This window comes from Bufo gargarizans, chromosome 3 (genome assembly GCF_014858855.1).
Source record: "Bufo gargarizans isolate SCDJY-AF-19 chromosome 3, ASM1485885v1, whole genome shotgun sequence".
Classification (NCBI taxonomy): Eukaryota; Metazoa; Chordata; class Amphibia; order Anura; family Bufonidae; genus Bufo; species Bufo gargarizans.
Genome location: NC_058082.1, coordinates 123,818,893 through 123,838,170, shown reverse-complemented (window position 1 = coordinate 123,838,170; position 19,278 = coordinate 123,818,893). Strand labels below are relative to the sequence as shown.

Here is a 19,278-nt window from a genome sequence, read left to right as displayed (position 1 = left end):
ATGCAGACGGATCCGTTCTGAACGGAGCCTCCGTCTGCATTATTATGATCGGATCCGTTCAGAACGGATCCGATCGAACGCTAGTGTGAAAGTAGCCTTAAATGTATAAATTACATGTTGTCAATCTGCTCAGCTCTCCTGCTGTGTAACAAGCTAGCTGCAGATTGCACTGCGTTTCGCAGCTACAGGTCTTTAACTACTGTTAATTTGAGTGAAGCTCCAAATAAGAGCAGCGTCTTTCCTCAATCTTGTAAATGCAGGATATCAGAGACTTTAAGTCCATAATGGAAGTGGGCATATTCCTGCTCAAACACATTGTGCTCATAGAAGGGGTTAATGTGTATATGTTCATCTCTTGTTTATTTAGGTTTTTATTTGAAAGAGGTTAAGCACCTTATTTTTCACACTGAAAAGCATGGGGAGGAAGGAGTGTATACAGTGAGGAACAGAAGTATTTGAACACCCTGCGATTTTTGCAAGTTCTCCCACTTAGAAATCATGGAGGGGTCTGAAATTCACATTGTAGGTGCATTCCCACTCTGAGACAGAAGTGAAAAAAAATCAGGAAATCTGATTGTATGACTTTTTTTTTTTAAAGATTTTGTCTTGCACTCCTGAACATAAGTATTTGATCACGTGAGAAACGGCAAGAATTCTGTCTCTCGAAGACCTGTTACTGTGCCTTTTAAAAAGTCCACCTCTACGTCACTCATTAATCTAACTTAGTAGCACCTGTCTGAGCTCTTTAAAGAGGTGAAATTGTGGACCTCCACAAGGCTGGAAAGGGCTATGGGGCAAATGCCAAGCAGCTTGGTGAAAATAGATCAACTGTTGGAACAATTGTTGGAAAATGGAAGAGGCTGAAGACGACTGTCAGTCTCCCTTGGACTGGGGATCCATGCAAGATCTCGCCTCGTGGGGTATCACTGATGATAAGAAAGGTGAGGAATCGGCCCAGAACTACAAGGGAGGAGCTGGTCAATGACATGAGAGCTGGGACCACAGTTTGTCCCTGTCGGTAGAACACTACGCCGTCATGGTTTCAAATCATGCATTGCACGGAAGGTTCCCCTGCTTAAGTCAGTACATGTCCAGGCACGTCTGAAGTTTGCCAGTGACCATCTGGATGATCCAGAAGCGGCATGGGAGAAAGTCATGTGGTCAGATGAGACCAAAGTAGAACTTTTTGGTCTAAACTAGACTCGTCGTGTTTGGAGGAAAAAGGATGAGTTGCATCTCAAGAACACCATCCCTACTGTGAAGCATGGGAGTGGTAACATCATGCTTTGGGGGTGCTTTTTTGCGAAGGGGACAGGAGGACTGCACTGTATTAAAGGGATTCTGTCATGAGATTTGAGCCCTATAAGCTAAACATATGGCCATGTCCATACTAATAACATGAATCCTAAACTGCCCTTATCAAACCTGCTTGTGGATCTATTAGCCCAAAAACAGGTTTTTATAAGCTGTCACTCACCTACCTAAGGTGTCCAAGGGGTTTTACGTTAATCCAGGGTGCCCGCCCGCAGCCCTCGCCGTCTGGTGCCCAGCACCGCCTTCCTCAGCGCCGCCTCCACAATCCTCACATCCCTCTGCTAGATCCGGCGCCTGCGCACTAGGCTCAGCCTGATGCGCCGCGGGCTCCTGGGGGGGATTGCCTTCCCTTTTGTCAGGGCATTGAAGATGGGTTGTGGCTGGGCCTTCCAACATGACAACGACCCGAAGCACACAGACAGGATAACCAAGGAAGCATATCAAGGTTCTGGAGTAGCCTAGCCAGTCTCCAGACCGAAATCCAATAGAACATCTTTTGGAGGGAGCTGAAACTCCATGTTGCTCAACGACAGCCCCGAAACCTGACAGATCTAGAGGAGATTTGTGTGGAGGAGTGGGCCAAAATCCCTGTTGCAGTGTGTGCAAACCTGGTCAGGAACTACAGGAAACGTTTGACCTCTGTAATTACAAACCAAGGCTTCGGTACCAAATATCAACACTGATTTTCTAGGGTGTTCAAATACTTAGGTTCAGCAGTGCAAGACAAATGCATTCTTTAAAAATCATACAATGTGATTTCCTGAATTTTTTTATTTTTTTCAATTCTGTCTCAGGGTGGGAATGCACCTACAATGTGAATTTCAGACCCCTCCATGATTTCCAAGTGGGAGAACTTGCAAAATTGCAGGGTGTTCAAATACTTCTGTTCCTCATTGTACGTGTAAACAGAGCAATCCGGATGAGTCTAATCTGACCGCAGCGAGACTTCCTTAATTCGACAAGGCTCATAGTTGGTGGTGCAGAGGTACTGACTTGGTATACACCCCTGCAAGGGAAGGAAAGCAGTGGGAATTTGACTGTCTGCCATCCTGCATATGCCTTGAGCCAAGAGATCTCCACTGCCTGTTGAGTAGGTCATAAAGATGGTTTAGCTGTCTGTGAATACCCACCTACAGTATAACCGATGACTGATTACACAATACCTATGTACTTATTAAAGTGTTTCATATCTTCTTCAATAATGCGGTGTTCTCCTTGGGCCTTATGATGCTCTTGGCACAAGGTTTACCTGTGAAATTGAAGTCGTGAAAACTCAAATAAATCTAGAGAACCAGTTATACTTTTAATTAATAAAACATGTATTTTACTTAGTAAACCTCTAATGCTATAAAACTTCATAAATTATCCCTGTATTGTTCTTGTGCTGGTGCTGTACATTGAGTATGAATAGACATATTCTGCTCCTGGTGACTATCCTTATTATAAAATCAGTGCCTTCTGGACATTTATTTACTGTTTCTGGTTTCCCTTCCTTAAAGGGGTTGTCTCCCTTCAGTAAATGGCACTTATGTAGAGAAAGTTTAATACAAGGCACTTACTAATGTATTGGGATTGGCCATATTGCCTCCTTTGCTGGCTGGATTTATTATTCCATCGCATTATACACTGCCAGGACAGGAGATGCTGCCCATGCATGTCTGTGTGTTCCCAGAGTCTCAGCCACCAGAGAGGTCAACATTTTTTTCCCTATAGTGTGCAAGCACGACCACCACTGCTGGATTGCAGGGTGATTGTAACCACGGGATACAAGCCATGCATAGTATGATGGAAAAATTAATCAAGCCAGCAAAGGAGGCAATATGGACAAACACAATACATTAGTAAGTGCCTTGTACAGTACTCCAGACAAAAAAAATAATAAAATCAGGATCCATTGGCTCCTAAACTGAAAAATTTTAGTCGCCAAATTAAAAGACAAATAGACTTGGAGAAGATGAGATGCAGCTCACAATAATGAGCCAGCACTACATACATCTTGCATCCAGTGACATCTCCTGTCAAGTAGATTCTCTTTACTTTAAGAGATTTTAAAATTTTTCCATCAACCTCTCCATCCTGTTGTCCCAACAATGTCATCCTGCTGCCATTCCCAATACTGTGCCCGTGGTGCTCCCCAATGCGCATAGTAATTACTCTCCCACAGTAGAAATATGCTCCACAGTAGTAATTTCCCCCCATACTGTCCTCTAGTGCCCCCTTGTGGCGAGTAATGTCCCCCCAGTGCCCCCCTTGTGGTAAGTAATGTCCCCCCAGTGCCCCCCTTATGGCGAGTAATGTGCCCCCAGTGCACCCCTTATGGCCAGTAATGTTGGCACTTAAATAAAAAAAAAGCTGATATCTTATACTAACCTGTGTCCTTTCGCTGGCGCTCACTAGCTGCTGGTACGGCCCGGGATGGTGCGATGCAGATGCGCACACCTCACTGCTGCGCGTCCCGACACGGGCAAGTGTGATCATCATGCCCGCCTGCGCTGGGATTTCACTACCGAAATAGACCAGGTCTGTTTTGGCAGTGCAATCCCAACGCAGACGGGTGTGATGACCTCATCACGCCCGCCTGTGTCATCACGCAATATTCAGCTACGGTGCGGCAGCCCTTGTAACAAATGGCGACAAGGCTAAATAGTCTTGTCACAATCTGCAAATTTTAAGGCGCATTGGCGACCGTTTTGGTCGCCATCTGGCGCGCTGTTGTATTAACTTTCTCTACATGAAAAATGCCATTTGCTAATTATGTGTTCTTGCATAGCAAGACCACATACTGTTATCTCACATATATATTATTATTCTTATTCTTATTCTTATTATAGCCAAATTTGCCACCCTAACTCCTCCCACAGTTTTTACACTACATAGACAACAATTTACCAAAACGTGCAGATTGTTCCCGATTGGATTGCTATTACTTTGTGGAGCGATCCCACCCCCGTGGCGGGCCCCGGAAGCCCCCTTTTTTCCCATAGACTTTGACAGGGTACATTTTCAAATCGCTCCCACTCGCCAGCCATTGATGCTAAAGTCACCAAACTTGGGTCACTTAGTCATGGAGTTAACCCGAAAATTTTGGGCACATTTCGGGGACCCCAAAAAGTGGGCGCGGCCACACAGAACCAATCAAAATTTCCCCATTGACTATAATGAGACCTTCAAATTGCTACTCCTCCCACATTTTTAGGAGTACAAATTCCAAACTTTGCAGACTTGGTCGGCACCCACCCGAGTAACTTGCTTGTGCTTTGTTACACGATCCCACCCTCCGGGCCCCTGGGACAGGGCCCCCAAAATCCACGTTTTCCCCATTGACTTTGACAGGGACAATTTTCAAATCGCTCCCAGTCGCACAGATTTTAAATTAAAGTCACCAAACTTGGGTCACTTAGTCATGGGGTCAACGCGCAATTTGTTAGAACATTTCGGAGACCCGAAAATGTGGGCGGGGCCACACAGAACCAATCAAATTCTCCCCATTGACTACAATGAGACGTTCAAATTGGTACTCCTCCCACAGATTTAGGAGTATCAATACCGAACTTTGCACTCTTGGTCGGCACATACCCGAGGATCTTGCTTGTGCTTTGTTAACCGATCCCACCCTCCGGGCCCCTGGGGCGGGCCCCCGAAAACCTATTTTTTTCTCCCATAGAGTTTTATTGGAAAAATGCAAACGTTTGTCACTCATACAGCTTCGGAGTGAAACTCACCAAACTTGGGTCACTTAGTCATGGGGTCAACCTGAAAGTTTCTGTCACATCTTGGGGACATTAAAAAGTGGGCGGAGCTACAAACAACCAATCAGATTTTCCCTATTGTCTTCAATGAGAAAATTTTTAATTGCTGCCATTTCAACATTGTTAATGGCAGGGTTGCTAAACTTAATATATTCGGTTAATAGGTGACTAGAATTCAAATGTTTTAAAGGTGGCGGAGTCTACAACGGCCAATCAAATTTCAGCTATATGTTTTAATGGGAAAATGTAAAACTGCCGCTGCTCTTAGACTGTTAATGGCAGGATCCCCAAACTTGGTACAGTTGGACAATTTAGGATTAGGATTAAAATTCAGAAAAGTGGGCGGGGCCAAAAACAACCAATCAGATTTCTTTGATTGATTTCAATGGGAAAATTAAAAAATGCAGAAAATTGAAAAATGCTGCCATTATTGATGTCAGGGCCTTCAAATCTCTGAAATCAGGTCATAGATTACTTTGAAAAAGTGGGCGGAGCCAACAACAACAGATTTTCCCTATTGACTTTAATTATAAACCTTTAAATTGCTATCATTCTCACAGTATTTAAGCCAGAACTTGGCACCGTAGGTCATTTGGTGACTGGGGTCAAAAAAAAAAAAAAAAGTGGGCGGGGTCTACAACGGCCAATCAAATTTCAGCCATTTGTTTAAATGGGAAAAATTCAAACTGCCGCTGCTCTTAGACTGTTAATGGCAGGGTTCTGAAACTTGGCACAGTTGGTCACTGGAGGACTGTGCCAATGTATATCTCGTTTTGGGGACGCTAAAAAGTGGGCGGAGCCACAAACAACGAATCAGATTTTCCCTATTGACTTCAATAAGAAACCTTTAAACAGCTGTCATTCTCACAGTATTTAAGCCACAGCACCCAAATTCGGCAGGGTGGGTCAGTGTGAGACAAAGGTAAAAATTTATAGAAGTGGGCGGAGTCTACACTCCACCCAATTACTCCGCCCACTCCAGTTGTAAGCTACTGGTGGAGGCAAGAACACATCACACAATTTCCCCAGAAATTGTACCTTTTCTAGTTGTGACAATTTATTTGATCTTTGAAGAACCCAAGGACCTTGGAGAGATTTAATAATGTACTAATTTACTTCCCTAAATTAGGCTACTTTCACACTGGTGTTTCTGGGTCTGCTTGTGAGATCCGTTTCAGGGCTCACAAGCAGCCCAAAACGGATCAGTTCAGCCCCCATGTATTCTGAATGGATAAGGATCCGTGTGGTAAGAACTTTGGAATGCTTTTATTTATCCAAGCGATTCCAAGTTTGTTTTTTTCAAGACACATTGTACCTCATGACAGTGGTAGATTTCAGTTGATATGTTTTACCTTTTATTTCAAAAAACAAAATTGACAGAAAATTTGGGGAAAAAAATAATTTCAAAATCTTTCTTTTTTTCTTTTAGAACAGATTAGTCCTACTATATGTCTGCTTTGCCAGAATTATTAAATAAATGTCATTTTATATTTTAGGACATTAGAAAGCTTTGATTTTAGAAGCAATCTTAGAAACCATGCATAAATGACTTATGAAACTGCACACCTCAAATTATTCAAAACTTATTTTAGAAAATGTGTTAACTCTTTAGCTGTTCCACAGGAATTAAAGCAAAATCGTTTTAAGGGGCTGATCACTTTTACAATGTGTTACAATACAATGCATTGTAACTGTCAGTATTAGGGCTTGTTTACACGACCGTGTGCTGCGGATCGCAAATTGAATGGGGTCCACGATCCGTACGTTCTGCAAAAAGATAGAACAAGTTCTATTTTTTATTTTATTTTTTTGCTGAACGGATCCCACGCGCAAGTACTCTGTAGTGCTTCCGTGCGGTTCCGTTCTGCACTGCATCTCCGGATTTGCGTTCAAGTGAATGGGCCGGATCCCATTACAGTCAATGGGGTCCTTTAGTGAACGGCGGTATCCATTTAATGGCAATGTGAACCTACCCTAAGGCTAGTTTCACACTAGCAGCAAACAGTTCCTCTAACGGAAACTGCTGCAGGAGTCAATGCTCCAGTGGGGAAATGTAGTATCTAGCTATGCTGTTCCTCTACCTGAACTGTTTAGTCAAGTGACATCATTCTCGCCATAATTCTTTATCCTTTTTAGACTTGTTTTTAATTTAGATTTTCCTTATATTTTTTCATCAGTGTGCTCTCACACATCTCCAGTCCCTACCTCAATCTAGTTATTTTACTATAAAGTATCTACCACAAGAATGCTGTCCTCATATTCCATATGATATTTTGTGAGCCCAGTCCGGACAATAAATTTGGGTAGCTCAGTCTGAATTTTTTTGATGGCTCTCTAAAAGAGTCAGACATTAAGGATTAATTTTATTTATTTATTTTGTGAGGGGTTATGTTCAATTCAACTGGAACCAAAGCAATATTAAGGGGCATTTTAAGTTAAGTAAATTTTCAGTGCATCTGCAGACAGTTCCTTCTTGCTTCAGTGACTCTATCAAAGCTGCAATGACATCTTGTTTTGTTGCCCTATACTTTTCTATTACTTGGGGAGAGCAGGACAAACGCACCTTTTGTGGAGCTTAGCTCATCAGTAGTGTGACTATCAAATTTTATTCTGCCAGATTTTGCTCTGAGAAGTGCTAAGGGCTTCACTGTGAATGCTCTCTACTCTCGGCTGTCGCTCAGAGGAGAGGAGGGACTGTAATGCAGTTCACTGCATTACAGTCCCTCCTTTCCTCTCTGAGTGACAGCTGTAGCTGCCTCCTGGTTTGATGCTCCAGCCGTCATTCAGAGCAGATGAAAGGGTCTGTGAAGCAGCGCAATGCAGAGATCACTTAACAGTGAAACCCCACCACCAGGCACTTGCTGAAGCAAAATCATGCAGAATAAAAGTTCATATTCTCACTACGTTTGATGTGGTGGGTTCCTACTGCTTTGCCCAACCTAGTGATTTTTGGTTTGAGATTTTGTTTTTCACTTCCCCAGAGTTAGAACTTATTTATTTTATCATTCACATAGCCTTATGAGGGCTTATTTTTTGCGGGACAAGTTGTACTTTCTAATGGCACCTATTACAGTTGGATACAATGTAGTGGTAAGCAGTGGGGGGGGGGGGGGGTTCCCAAATGGGAAACTGTCTTTGGAGTGTGAATTATGAACCTTCTATAGAAAGGAGATGCCCTAGCTTCTGAGTGAAATGTATCTTGCTGTGCAGCTGGTTTGCAAAATTAATTCACAGCACATGGTGCAAAGTGAAAAATGCAATTCACAGATATGCCATATCAGTGCCCAGTGCATGCCAATGTTGAGAGCATCTTGGATCTTTATCCTGGACATTCAACAGGCCTGAAGACTAAACGAGCTCCATAAAATAATAAATGGAAACGCCACCCCTTTTTTTTTTTGTGAGATAAATTGCCATCATCTTTTTACTATTTTGCAGTATATACGACTAAAAGGAAGTAACTCTGCCTGCTTTTGGGGTTTTATTGTGGCGTACTCTGTACAGGAAAGATGACCTTTATTCTGCTGTGGAGTATAATTACAAAGATCTTATTTTTTTTTTTTTTTTTTTTTTTTTTTGGTGGTGCTGGGCCTCATAGGCATATGTAGCTTGCATGCCCTGAGGCTTTTGTACGGCCTTTTGGCTACTATAGCCACATTTGGCACCCCACAATCGCATCACAGTGACCCGAGGGGTTCAGAGAGGGAGCTTCCTCTGTAAACCCCGTAGATGCAGTGGGCAGCATCGACCACAGCATCTAAGGGGTTAATCCACCAGCATCAGAGTTTTCAGCGATGCTGGCAGATACAGCAGGGGCCAGCTATCTGTAACAGCCAGCCCCCTGCCCTTGAGCGTGTGAGCACCACTCCTGTGCCAATGCAGTCCACGCACTGTAATGGTATAGCACGAGTAATTCTAGCTGTGTGGTATGCCAAAGGTCTGGAATTGTTTTAAAGAGATTGGAAACTGCAAGATGGGACTAAGCGCTTGTCCTTGATGGCTGGGTTTATGAAAACAGCCCAGCAGGCTGGAGCTCAGCTGTGGTCACACAGGAAGGTAATGAATTGTCTTGCGGCACTATTTATTTGGATTCCCTACCATCATGTTGTAGCTATTTGTTCTTTTTAATCGTGATTAATAAAAATTGACAATTGTACTAAAAAATAATTTTCACTACTTTTTTTTGTTGGGAAGAGATATAGTTGTTGAGTGTTCCTGTGAGGTTTGGCGAGGTTATTGCAGGATCTTTTTTGGTTCTTTTTTGGTTCTATCTGCAAGATAGGACTAAGCTCTTGCCCCTGGTGGCTGGGCTTATGAAAACAGCCCAGCAGGCTGGAGCTCAGCTGTTTCCTTAACACCTGTTTTGTAGTGAGAGTGCTGTGCAAACAGTGGAGCACCAATCCACTCTGCAGATTCCATAAGTCCGGCTTTTAGTCCTATCTCTCTGTGGAACAAGCGGTATGGGAGAACTCATTTAAAGAGGAATAAAACCCCCCAAAAAAATACAATTAATACATGACAGACAGAGCTCAGCAGTGCAGAGAAGAGGTGAAGGACCTTCAAGCACCTGTATAATGTCATGATGTGGGCGGAGCTCCTGTGCTGTAGGTCAGTGGTAGTGCGAGAGCTTAGTCACTAGAGAGGAAGATCTGATAGTTTTCTGACAGAACACATTTTTCTCACTGACTGTCGTTACAAACTGTTATCTGGGTTATATTTGTACATATTTGAATAGGGAGGATGATTTATCTTGGTAGATTTAGTATACTGTAGTCTTGCTTGGCTTTCCCACTATTTCGTGGGGAGGGAAATGTATCCTCTCATTTAGCATTCTACAGTCTATTACAGTTGTACATGGTGGTAACCCAGCTTTCCCATGGCCTTGAAGGGCAAATTTGCTTAGCTGTGGCACTATTTAGGAATGGGGAGTGGTATTTATTTTGGTAGATTTAGTATCCTATAGTTATTACAGTTCCACATGGTTGTAACCAAATCTATTTTGTACTTTATTTTTAACTAGGAGATTCATTCCAACAAAATGGCCACTCATACTATGTAGACAAAAGTTATCAAGAGTAAACCCAGCCCCCTCCGTCTATACTTCTTGGCTCACGTGCACTAGCATCAGAGCGGAAGAGGGATTGGGTAGTTGACATGCCTGAAACCTGAGAAAACAATGCACTGCTTTTTGTTATATTTGTCATGGTTTGCAACTGATACCTGACAAAACCTTCTTTTCTTATTTATTTTTTTGAGTTTGGACTCTGACCTTAGGTCCTCTTTAAAGAGGACCTTTCACCGATTGACATTGTGAACTAAGTATACAGACATGGAGAGCGGTGCCCGGGGATCTCACTGCACTTACTATTATCCCTGGGCGCTGCTCCGTTCTCCCGCTACGCTCTCCGGTCACAAAGTTATAGTAGGCAGAAATTTCAGTCACTAAGTTATGGTAGGCGGAGTCTGCCCTTGTTCTGTTCTAGCGCTGGCCAATCGCAGCGCAGATTTCACAGCCTGGGAGGTTATTTTCTCCCAGGCTGTGAGCTCTGCAATGCGATTGGCCAGCGCTACAGCAGAACAAGGGCAGACTCCGCCTACCATAACTTTGTGACTGGAGATACCGGAGGGCATAGCAGGATAACGGAGCGGCGCCCAGGGCTAATAGTAAGTGCAGTGAGATCCCCGGGCACCGCTCTACACGTTTGTATTCTTAGTTCAGTGTCATAATCGTGAAAGGTCCTCTTTAAGTATAAAGCAGTTTTATTTATTATGAGCTGCTGTTTACCTTTGCATAAATTATTTTAGTTTGTTTATTTTAAAATGCTTGTTTCTTATAAGATGGTAATGAAGCGTTGCTTGTTCTTTGCCTTTTGTCTGCTTGAAATATTTCCTTAGTCATTCTTTATGTGTTGACCCCACAGCTTACTGGGATTTTTGTATACTTTTGCTACTTGTGATCTGTTTTTAATGACTTATGACATGTCATTTTATTTCTGTTGCTTAACTAGCCTTGATGTGACACATGCTTCATAACTAGAGATGTTTTTTCTTGGTTATCTCTGCCATATGCACTTTCTATATTCATTTTTGGAAGAATGGAAGGTTTTGTTGAGCGAACATGTATTTAACAGGAAAAAGTAACCTGTACTCACATGGATAAAAGCTACCGGCCAGAGGAATAGCGTGGAGAGAGAGAGAGAGTACCAAAAAGAAAAGCCATCTGACACTTCATTGAGGGAGGTCACTGTCCCTAGCAGCTGCATGTTGCACATGGGTGTACTTGAGCATAACCTGGGGCAGAAACAGGGAAAGGGTGAAGTATAGTGGGAGAGAGGATTTGATAAATGCCTGGCCTGCTGGCTTTTGGATAGGGGTAATTTGGCTCAGATGGGCTTCAGCAGCCCATGAATCAAAAGCTGTCAGTATAAGACTAAAGATGGAGTGAGGAGCATTGTAAGTGTGCCTCTTTGTGACCCCAGCTGGTCTAGAGGTCAAAAGGATTGATAATTCAGAATGCTTGATTTAGTGGAGTAGTCAGGAGTGCATGCTGAAAGGTAGAGAGAAGTCTTATAAATGGTGTGTTCATACGCATGAAAAATACAGCATGGAGGCATGGTGACATGTCCTTATCTGTTAACACATTCATCAGTGACACTTTCTGTACAAACTGTATATCATTTTCAATTTTGCTTTGACGCCACGTTAACTTGTTGATTAACATCAGCATTTCAAGGCAGCTTTGTGTTTTCCTAGACACTTGTTAGACTCTAAGAAATGTCTGTTATATAGAATCATACCAGCTCTGTACTCGCATTTGTATCAGATATCTTAGGCTGGGTTCACACCTGAGCGTTTTACAGCGCGTTCCTACGCGCTGTAAAACGCTCAACAAGGAGAAACCAATGATTCCCTATGGGAATGGTTCACACTTGGGCGTTTTACAGCGCGTACGATCGCGCTGTAAAACGCCCGACGCTCCAAAAAGTACATGAGCGACTTTTGGGGCGTTTGTGGCCATAGGACACTGTAGTGAATCACACAAACGCGCGTCAAACGCGCGTTTACTATTACAAAAACGCGCGTCAAAAACGCGCGTAAAACGCGCGTTTGCGCAACGCTCAAGTGTGAACCCAGCCTTGGGCTACTTTCACACTGGCGTTTCTGGGTCCGCTTGTGAGATCCATTTCAGGGCTCTGACAAGCGACCCAAAACGGGTCAGTTCAGCCCCAATGCATTCTGAATGGATAAGGATCTGTTCAGAATGCATCAATTTGGCTGCGTTTGGTCTCCGTTGCATTTTTTAGACTGTCACTAAAACGCATCTTGCAGCGTTTTGGTGACCGTCTGTCGATGCAGAGTCAAACGGATCTGTCATGACTTACAATGTAAGTCAATGGTGACGGATCCGTTTTTCACTGACACAATATGGTGCAATTGAAAACGGATCCGTTCCACATTGACTTTCAATGTAAGTCAAGACGGATCCGTTTTGACTTGGATATTTAAAAAAAAAAAAAGTATAATGCAAATGGATCCGTTATAAACGGAAACAAGCATTTGCATTATCGGTGTGGATCCGTCTGTGCAGATGAAAGACAGATCCGCACCAAACGCAAGTGTGAAAGTAGCCTTAGAATAATGATAAATGTTTGCTATTACTAGTGGATGTAAACCATAGTAGTGGGTAAAGGGTTACTTTTGGTGCAAAGATCATGTATTCTTTAGAGTGGTGTTTCTCAACTCCAGTTCTCAAGGAAAACCTGAGGATCATAATTTTGTTTCCTTAATTCGGTAATGGTGTATTAGTCAGGGAAAGCCTGGTGGTAAAACATGTAGGCTTAGTGTGGTAGCTACACTTATTGGCCTATATATTGTCCTTATTTTTAGTCTGTGTTGGACAACTGTTAGGACTTATGTATATCAAGGCATACTTCGTGGTAGTGGACAGATCATATGAGATTATTTGTGTATGCCCTCTTAATGTGGATATAATTATTACTAGCCTTGTTCCAGTGGTCCCTCGCTTATTTTTTTTCACCAATGTTGCATGGGCTCTTTCTCAGTTTTTTAATATGATGATTAAATAACATTGTTTTATGGCTATTTTGGACTATAAATGATTTTTGGGTATACACAATTATTTTGTAAGAGTTGTTTGATGCATGTGGCCTTAATAGGTCAGGTAATATAGGCGTACAAAAATAGTCGTTTTTCAAGCTGAGTAACATTATAATAACATTTGTCAGTTTAAGTCTACGGTCACACAACCGTATCAGTTTTCTGGTCTGCAAATTGCGTATCGGCAAAATACAAATGTGGTCCGTGTGCATCCCTCACTTCTCGTGGTCCCCCTTGTAAAAATGCCTATTCTTGTCCACAAAACAGACAGGATTAGGACTTGTCCTATAATTAGCTACACAGATGCGGGCAGCACACAGATGGGATTTTTTGCGGACATAGAAATTAATGGGTTCTCGTGCAATTTGCAAAAAATGCGGATGAGTTGTGAAATGACTGTAATGACTCATTTTTCGTACGTGTTTTTAATTTGTTTCTACTGTATTACAAATGTACTTGTCTTCAGAGTTTAATCATATTTTCCCATTTTTCTGTCCAACAGGGTGAAGATGATGAGAAACTTAAGAAGAGAAAAGAGCGTTTTGGCATAGTTACTAACTCTGCTTCTGTTACTGATGATGTTGAGGTAAACCTGGCATAAGTAGGAATTTGATGATTTTGTAAAAAAAAATGTATGTTCTGACTTCAAAATATAATTGAAGCCCTGTAAGTTGAAGGTGTTGTCCATAATATTTTAAAATCTCTAACAAGCCTCCCCATTGCTCCTTTCACCGGTGCTATCCTGTGCGCCACTGGTCTGGTGGTCCTGCTGCTGCCTGTTTACAATACGTGACCACTGCAGCCAATTATTTTGTCTTTATTTATGCAAGTACTTTTTTCTATTTTATTGTACAAATCTTGTTCCCCATAAGGTCATATGAGACATTTGGGGACATACTAACTTGACAGTTTTTTGTATTACTGATTTATCCTGTAACTGGGACTAACATTGGGCCAATGTCCCAGTTACAGGATAAATATAGCCTCCGGAGCAGCCCACCAGAGCTGATTTGGGTCTCCTTACACCCAGAAACTCCTGCAGTCACTCGGCAATCACATGATTGCTGTGACGGCAGGAGGAAGCATTACGGCTATTTCCTGATCTGTATACTGTATGACGCTCCTTGAACGATGGGTAAGCTTGGGACAGTAATAATCCTCTGCCTTCTTTTTGAGGAGTCCGTCTGTTATTGACAACTATTCTGCAGCTGTACGATCTCTGTGCAGCTGCAAACTCAGCAAGGACATAAGTTGTCCAGCTGTCCACAAATGAGTTCATTTAGACTTTTTTTTTATATCTATATTTTTTTACTGTAACAATTTTTTTTCACCTGTAAAATATTATTATAAAGAAACTATCAATATGCATTAGCTTTGTAAGCATAAAAAAAACATTCTCAATATAATAGGGATATGGACTTTTATTGTGGGTTATTGTGTAAGGAAAAAAAAAATCTTAGTCTATTCCAAGATTCAAACCTGGTATTTCTACATGCAAACCTGAGCACTTACTATGTAGCTATAGTATTACCACAGAAGAATGTTTTTTTCTATGCTTAGAGAGCTAACGCATTACTGGTTTTATTATAATTATACATTTTGCTTGTGAATAAAGCTGTAATATATGTATTAGCTTTCTAAGCATACCTCAATGTGGTACAGATGCAGTAAGTAGTGTGTATAATATGTACATGCTAGGACACTGCACTGCCCTCATCATGCTGATGTCTAGCCCTGTTAATCAAGAGGAGGGGGGAGCTTGGGGCGCACAGGGGGTGTTACAATCATAGTTACATAGTTAATACGGTTGAAAAAAAAGACATAAGTCCATGAAGTTCAACCAAGGGATGAATGGGGGGAATTGGGGCATGAATCCAAGAAGGAAGTGAGACTCAGATTTCTACACGTTTTCATATGCATTAATGTAATTTACTTTTAAAAAGGGTTTAGATGAATTCTTAAAACTGCCCACTCACTGTTCCTTCTGTGACCACGTCCTGAGGCAGTCTATTCCACAGATTCACAGTTCTTACAGTAAGGCCTCATGCACACAACAGTATTTTTTTCACTGTCCGCAAAACGGGATTCTGTTGGTCCGTGATCCATGACCATTTTTTGTCCGTGGGTCTTCCTTGATTTTTGGAGGATCCACGGACATGAAAAAAAGCCGTTTTGGTGTCCGCCTGGCCGTGCGGAGCCAAATGGATCCGTCCTGAATTAAAATGCAAGTCAATGGGGACGGATCCGTTTGACGTTGACACAATATGGTGCAATTGCAAACTGATCCGTCCCCATTGACTTTCAATGTAAAGTCTGGAGTCCCTTTTATACCATCGGATCAGAGTTTTCTCCAATCTGATGGTATATTTTAACTTGAAGCGTCCCCATCACCATGGGAACGCCTCTGTTAGAATATACTGTCGGATATGAGTTACATCGTGAAAACTCAAATCCTACAGTATATTCTAACACAGAGGCGTTCCTATGGCGATGCGGACGCTTCTAGTTAGAATATACCACAAACTGTGTACATGACTGCTGCCTGGCAGCACCCGATCTCTTACAGGGGGCCGTGATCAGCACAATTAACCCCTGCCAGGCAGCAGAGGGCAGACCCCCCCTCCCCAGTTTGAATATCATTGGTGGCCAGTGCGGGCCCCCCCCCCTCCCTCCCTCTATTGTATTAATAACATTGGTGGCACAGTGTGTGGCCTCCCCCGGCACCCCCTCCCTCTATTGTAATAAGAACATTGGTGGCCAATGTTATTAATACGATGGGGGGGGGGCACTGGCCACCAATGAAATTTAAACTGGGGAGGGAGGGGGGGTCTGCCCCCTGCTGCCTGGCAGCCCCGGATCTCTTACAGGGAGCTATGATACGCACAATTAACCCCTTCAGGTGCAGCACCTGAGGGGTTAATTGTACGGATCACAGCCCCCTGTAAGAGAGAGAGTGCTGCCAGGCAGCAGGGGGCAGTCATGTACACAGTTCGTTGTATATTCTAACTAGAAGCGTCCCCATCACTATGGGAACGCCTCTGTGTTAGAATATACTGTCGGATCTGAGTTTTCACGAAAAAGCTTTTATGCAGACGGATCTTCGGATCCGTCTGTATGAAAGTAACCTACGGCCACGGATCACAGACACGGATGCCAATCTTGTGTGCATCCGTGTTCTTTCACGTACCCATTGACTTGAATGGGTCCGTGAACCGTTGCCCGTCAAAAAAATAGGACAGGTCCTATTTTTTTGACGGACAAGATACACGGATCACGGAGGCGGATGACAAACGGTGCATTTCCCGAGTTTTCAACGGACCCATTGAAAGTCAATGGGTCCGCCGAAAATCACGGAAAATGGAACAACGGTCGTGTGCATGAGGCCTAAAGAAGCTTTGATGCTTCTGGAGACTTTACTTTTTCTTCTCCAGTCAGAGGCAGTGCCCTCTTGTCTTTTGAGGGCATTTGACTTGGAACAGATTTTCACCAAATTTTTTGAATGGCCCACCTATATATTTGTATAGGTTAATCGTGCCCCCCCCCCCCCCCCCCCCTTAGACGTCTCATCTCAAGACTAAATAAATTGAATTATTTTAATTTTTCTTCATAACTAAGACCCTCCATGCCCTTTATCAGTTTAGTCGCTCTCCTCTGTAATTTTTCCAGCTGCAGAGCTCCAAGTATTCAGCCTAACCCCTGGTACTCCAAAATGCTAATTTGCATATGAATAAAAGCACAGATATCTCTGCAGCTGTTTAGCATAGACACAAAAGTATTGTTTAATCAGCATGATGAGCCCTATCTTTAAGTTATAATCTTTACTTTAGCCATTCAGCATGTGTTGGAGTATGGCTTTACTTTCTTGCCTCGTTATTGACCTGGGCATGAACTGGTATACCCATCATTTGACATGTGATGGTGGTTAATCTTGGAACGCCACTTTTTAGCAACCAACATTGTAAGGTGACAGTATTTACTGCCAAATTGGCAATAAACTACAGCATCCCCTATCAACTCATAGCTTTAGGAAAAAATTGGAAAGACTTCTTTAATGAATACTAAGGGCAAGACGATTAATTGTTGTCTAGAATGATGATTGTTCTCCACACTACCTCAGCAAGGGTATTGCCACAGTTGGGACATGGTGGTTGTGCAGGCCGCATGGGACCATCTTAACTGACTAGAACTGAATTTGTTCTTTATTCATTAATAGCCGTGTGTTTTTTGGGTTACCATGCAACCAACAGGAATGATCCCCTGATAAACAGTTCTGTTCTCACCAGTTGATATTGAACCCACGGCAGCTTGTGCAAGTACACAGTACTCTGCCCCATGGCACCTGCGTTCCAGCTGCTGGATGTTAACGCAGTGTGGACATAGCCCCACACTTGGGACCCCTGTTTGATATTTGAGCATGTTGCAGTGCCTCTGTTCTAGGTTCTTATGTGAGAGTATATTTCTTATAATGGATAAGACGTTTTAGTAGCCATAATCTAAGCATGTAATACAAGGAGAGTATTTCTGAAACAGGCTCATCAACCTGTCATGTGTCATAACCCAGATGCGTTAAGAATTGAGCTTTGTAGATGCGCCTAACAAACCAGGAAAAATACTGGTGCTTTTCATTGCTGTAGCAATAAGAATGGAGATTCTCCTTTTTATCTTTGTCATTGTTCTAGATAGCTTAAAAAAAAGAAGTTTAAAATATATCTTGTTCCTTTTTTACTTTTAACAGTTTGTTTCTGATTTTTAGCATTGTCTAAGCATTTCACTGGAGGTATGATGTAATGCGAAGGAGAAATGTGTATTTTGTATGAACCTCTGCAGGTGTAAATACTTGACAAACTTGCAGTAATTGAGTAAATGTATTCTGTAGTTACCTATTGGATTGAAGATTCTAATGTGCAGCTCAGCACAGCTGGAAGTAGAGTATGTGTTGGCAATGTAGCTCATGCATTGGCTTGTAAATCTTTGGAATGTGGGGTCAAATATGCACTTTTCATGACTCCTGGTTACCTTACACAAAAATGTAAGGGTTTCTGTCAGAAGTGTGAACTCTGTGCCACAGAGGCCATGTGCCTCCTAACAGCCTCAGGTGGGGGAAGGCTGGCCAATTAGCCCCTATCGTGGGTCAAAGGGCACGTTGGAGCTGCGAAAGGTGGGGGATGTCAGAACAGGAAGCAGTGTCCATAAAGCGCTGTATGCCAGCTGTGTATTACCTCCAACTTCTTTACTGCTGCTTTCAAATGGTCTGTGTACGTTAATGAAGAGGAGCAGCCAATGTATTTTTCTATGGAGAACAAAGATAACGAACCCTTACTCTGCAAAATATAGAGATCTCTATAAGCTGAGTGGACAGGCAACAGTTGTATGTAGTATTTTTCCACATTTCACATTTTTTCTTTTCATTCCAGGCAAAGAAGAGGAAAAGATCAGAACGGTTTGGCATTGTCTAGCACACCAACTTCCACTTACAGATTTGTTTTGTTGTGCATCGCAAAAAGTATGAAAGAATCGCCTTTTTTTTTTTGTTTTGTTTTTTAACTTTTTAGGATGGGGGGGGGGGGCATGGGGCATTTAATAAACCAAACCCAAGATGATTCCTATTCTGGTGTGTTTCTTTAAGCTGCTATGCATAGGTAATGCACTGTACAGTATATTTTGGTGCTAATTGATATAGTAAATTTACATAGTATTTTAAGACTTCATTCAGTCTACTGCACAAGAACACGATTACTATTTATTTTGAAGCCAAATTGTACTTGTATTTTTTTTATATTCAGTGACTTTCTGTATGAAGTATAGGTACCTTGTTGCTATTCCTCCTTTGAGTATATGATGGCATTCAGGAGGAGGATGTTAACAATGCTTTTCTATTTCAGTGTTGGAAGTAGGCTGGCACTAATTACAAATGGACTTTTTATACATCTGGGAATTCATTGCTTTACAACACTGACCTCATTCAAGCTTTATCCCGCATTCTTCCCCTTCATCCACACACCCTTAGGCCTAATGCTGAATGCTTTATTGCTTCAACTCCAGATTGTCACAACTACAGGTTTCATTCTCCTGAAGTTCTAAAATCTTCCTAAACTAT

At 42.3% G+C, this 19,278-nt stretch overlaps 1 protein-coding gene across 1 annotated transcript in view; it reads left to right on the top strand.

Annotated features, from left to right (window-relative positions):
* LOC122930598 (SAP domain containing ribonucleoprotein) overlaps positions 1 to 18,751 on the top strand; it is a 98,383-nt gene extending 79,632 nt beyond the window's left edge. The window contains exons 10-11 of the mRNA XM_044284092.1: positions 13,684 to 13,767; positions 18,596 to 18,751. Of these exons, the coding sequence (XP_044140027.1) occupies positions 13,684 to 13,767; positions 18,596 to 18,637 (126 nt within the window). The 3' untranslated portion in view covers positions 18,638 to 18,751. The remainder of the gene's footprint in view (positions 1 to 13,683; positions 13,768 to 18,595) is intronic.
* The last annotated feature ends 527 nt before the right edge of the window (positions 18,752 to 19,278 follow it).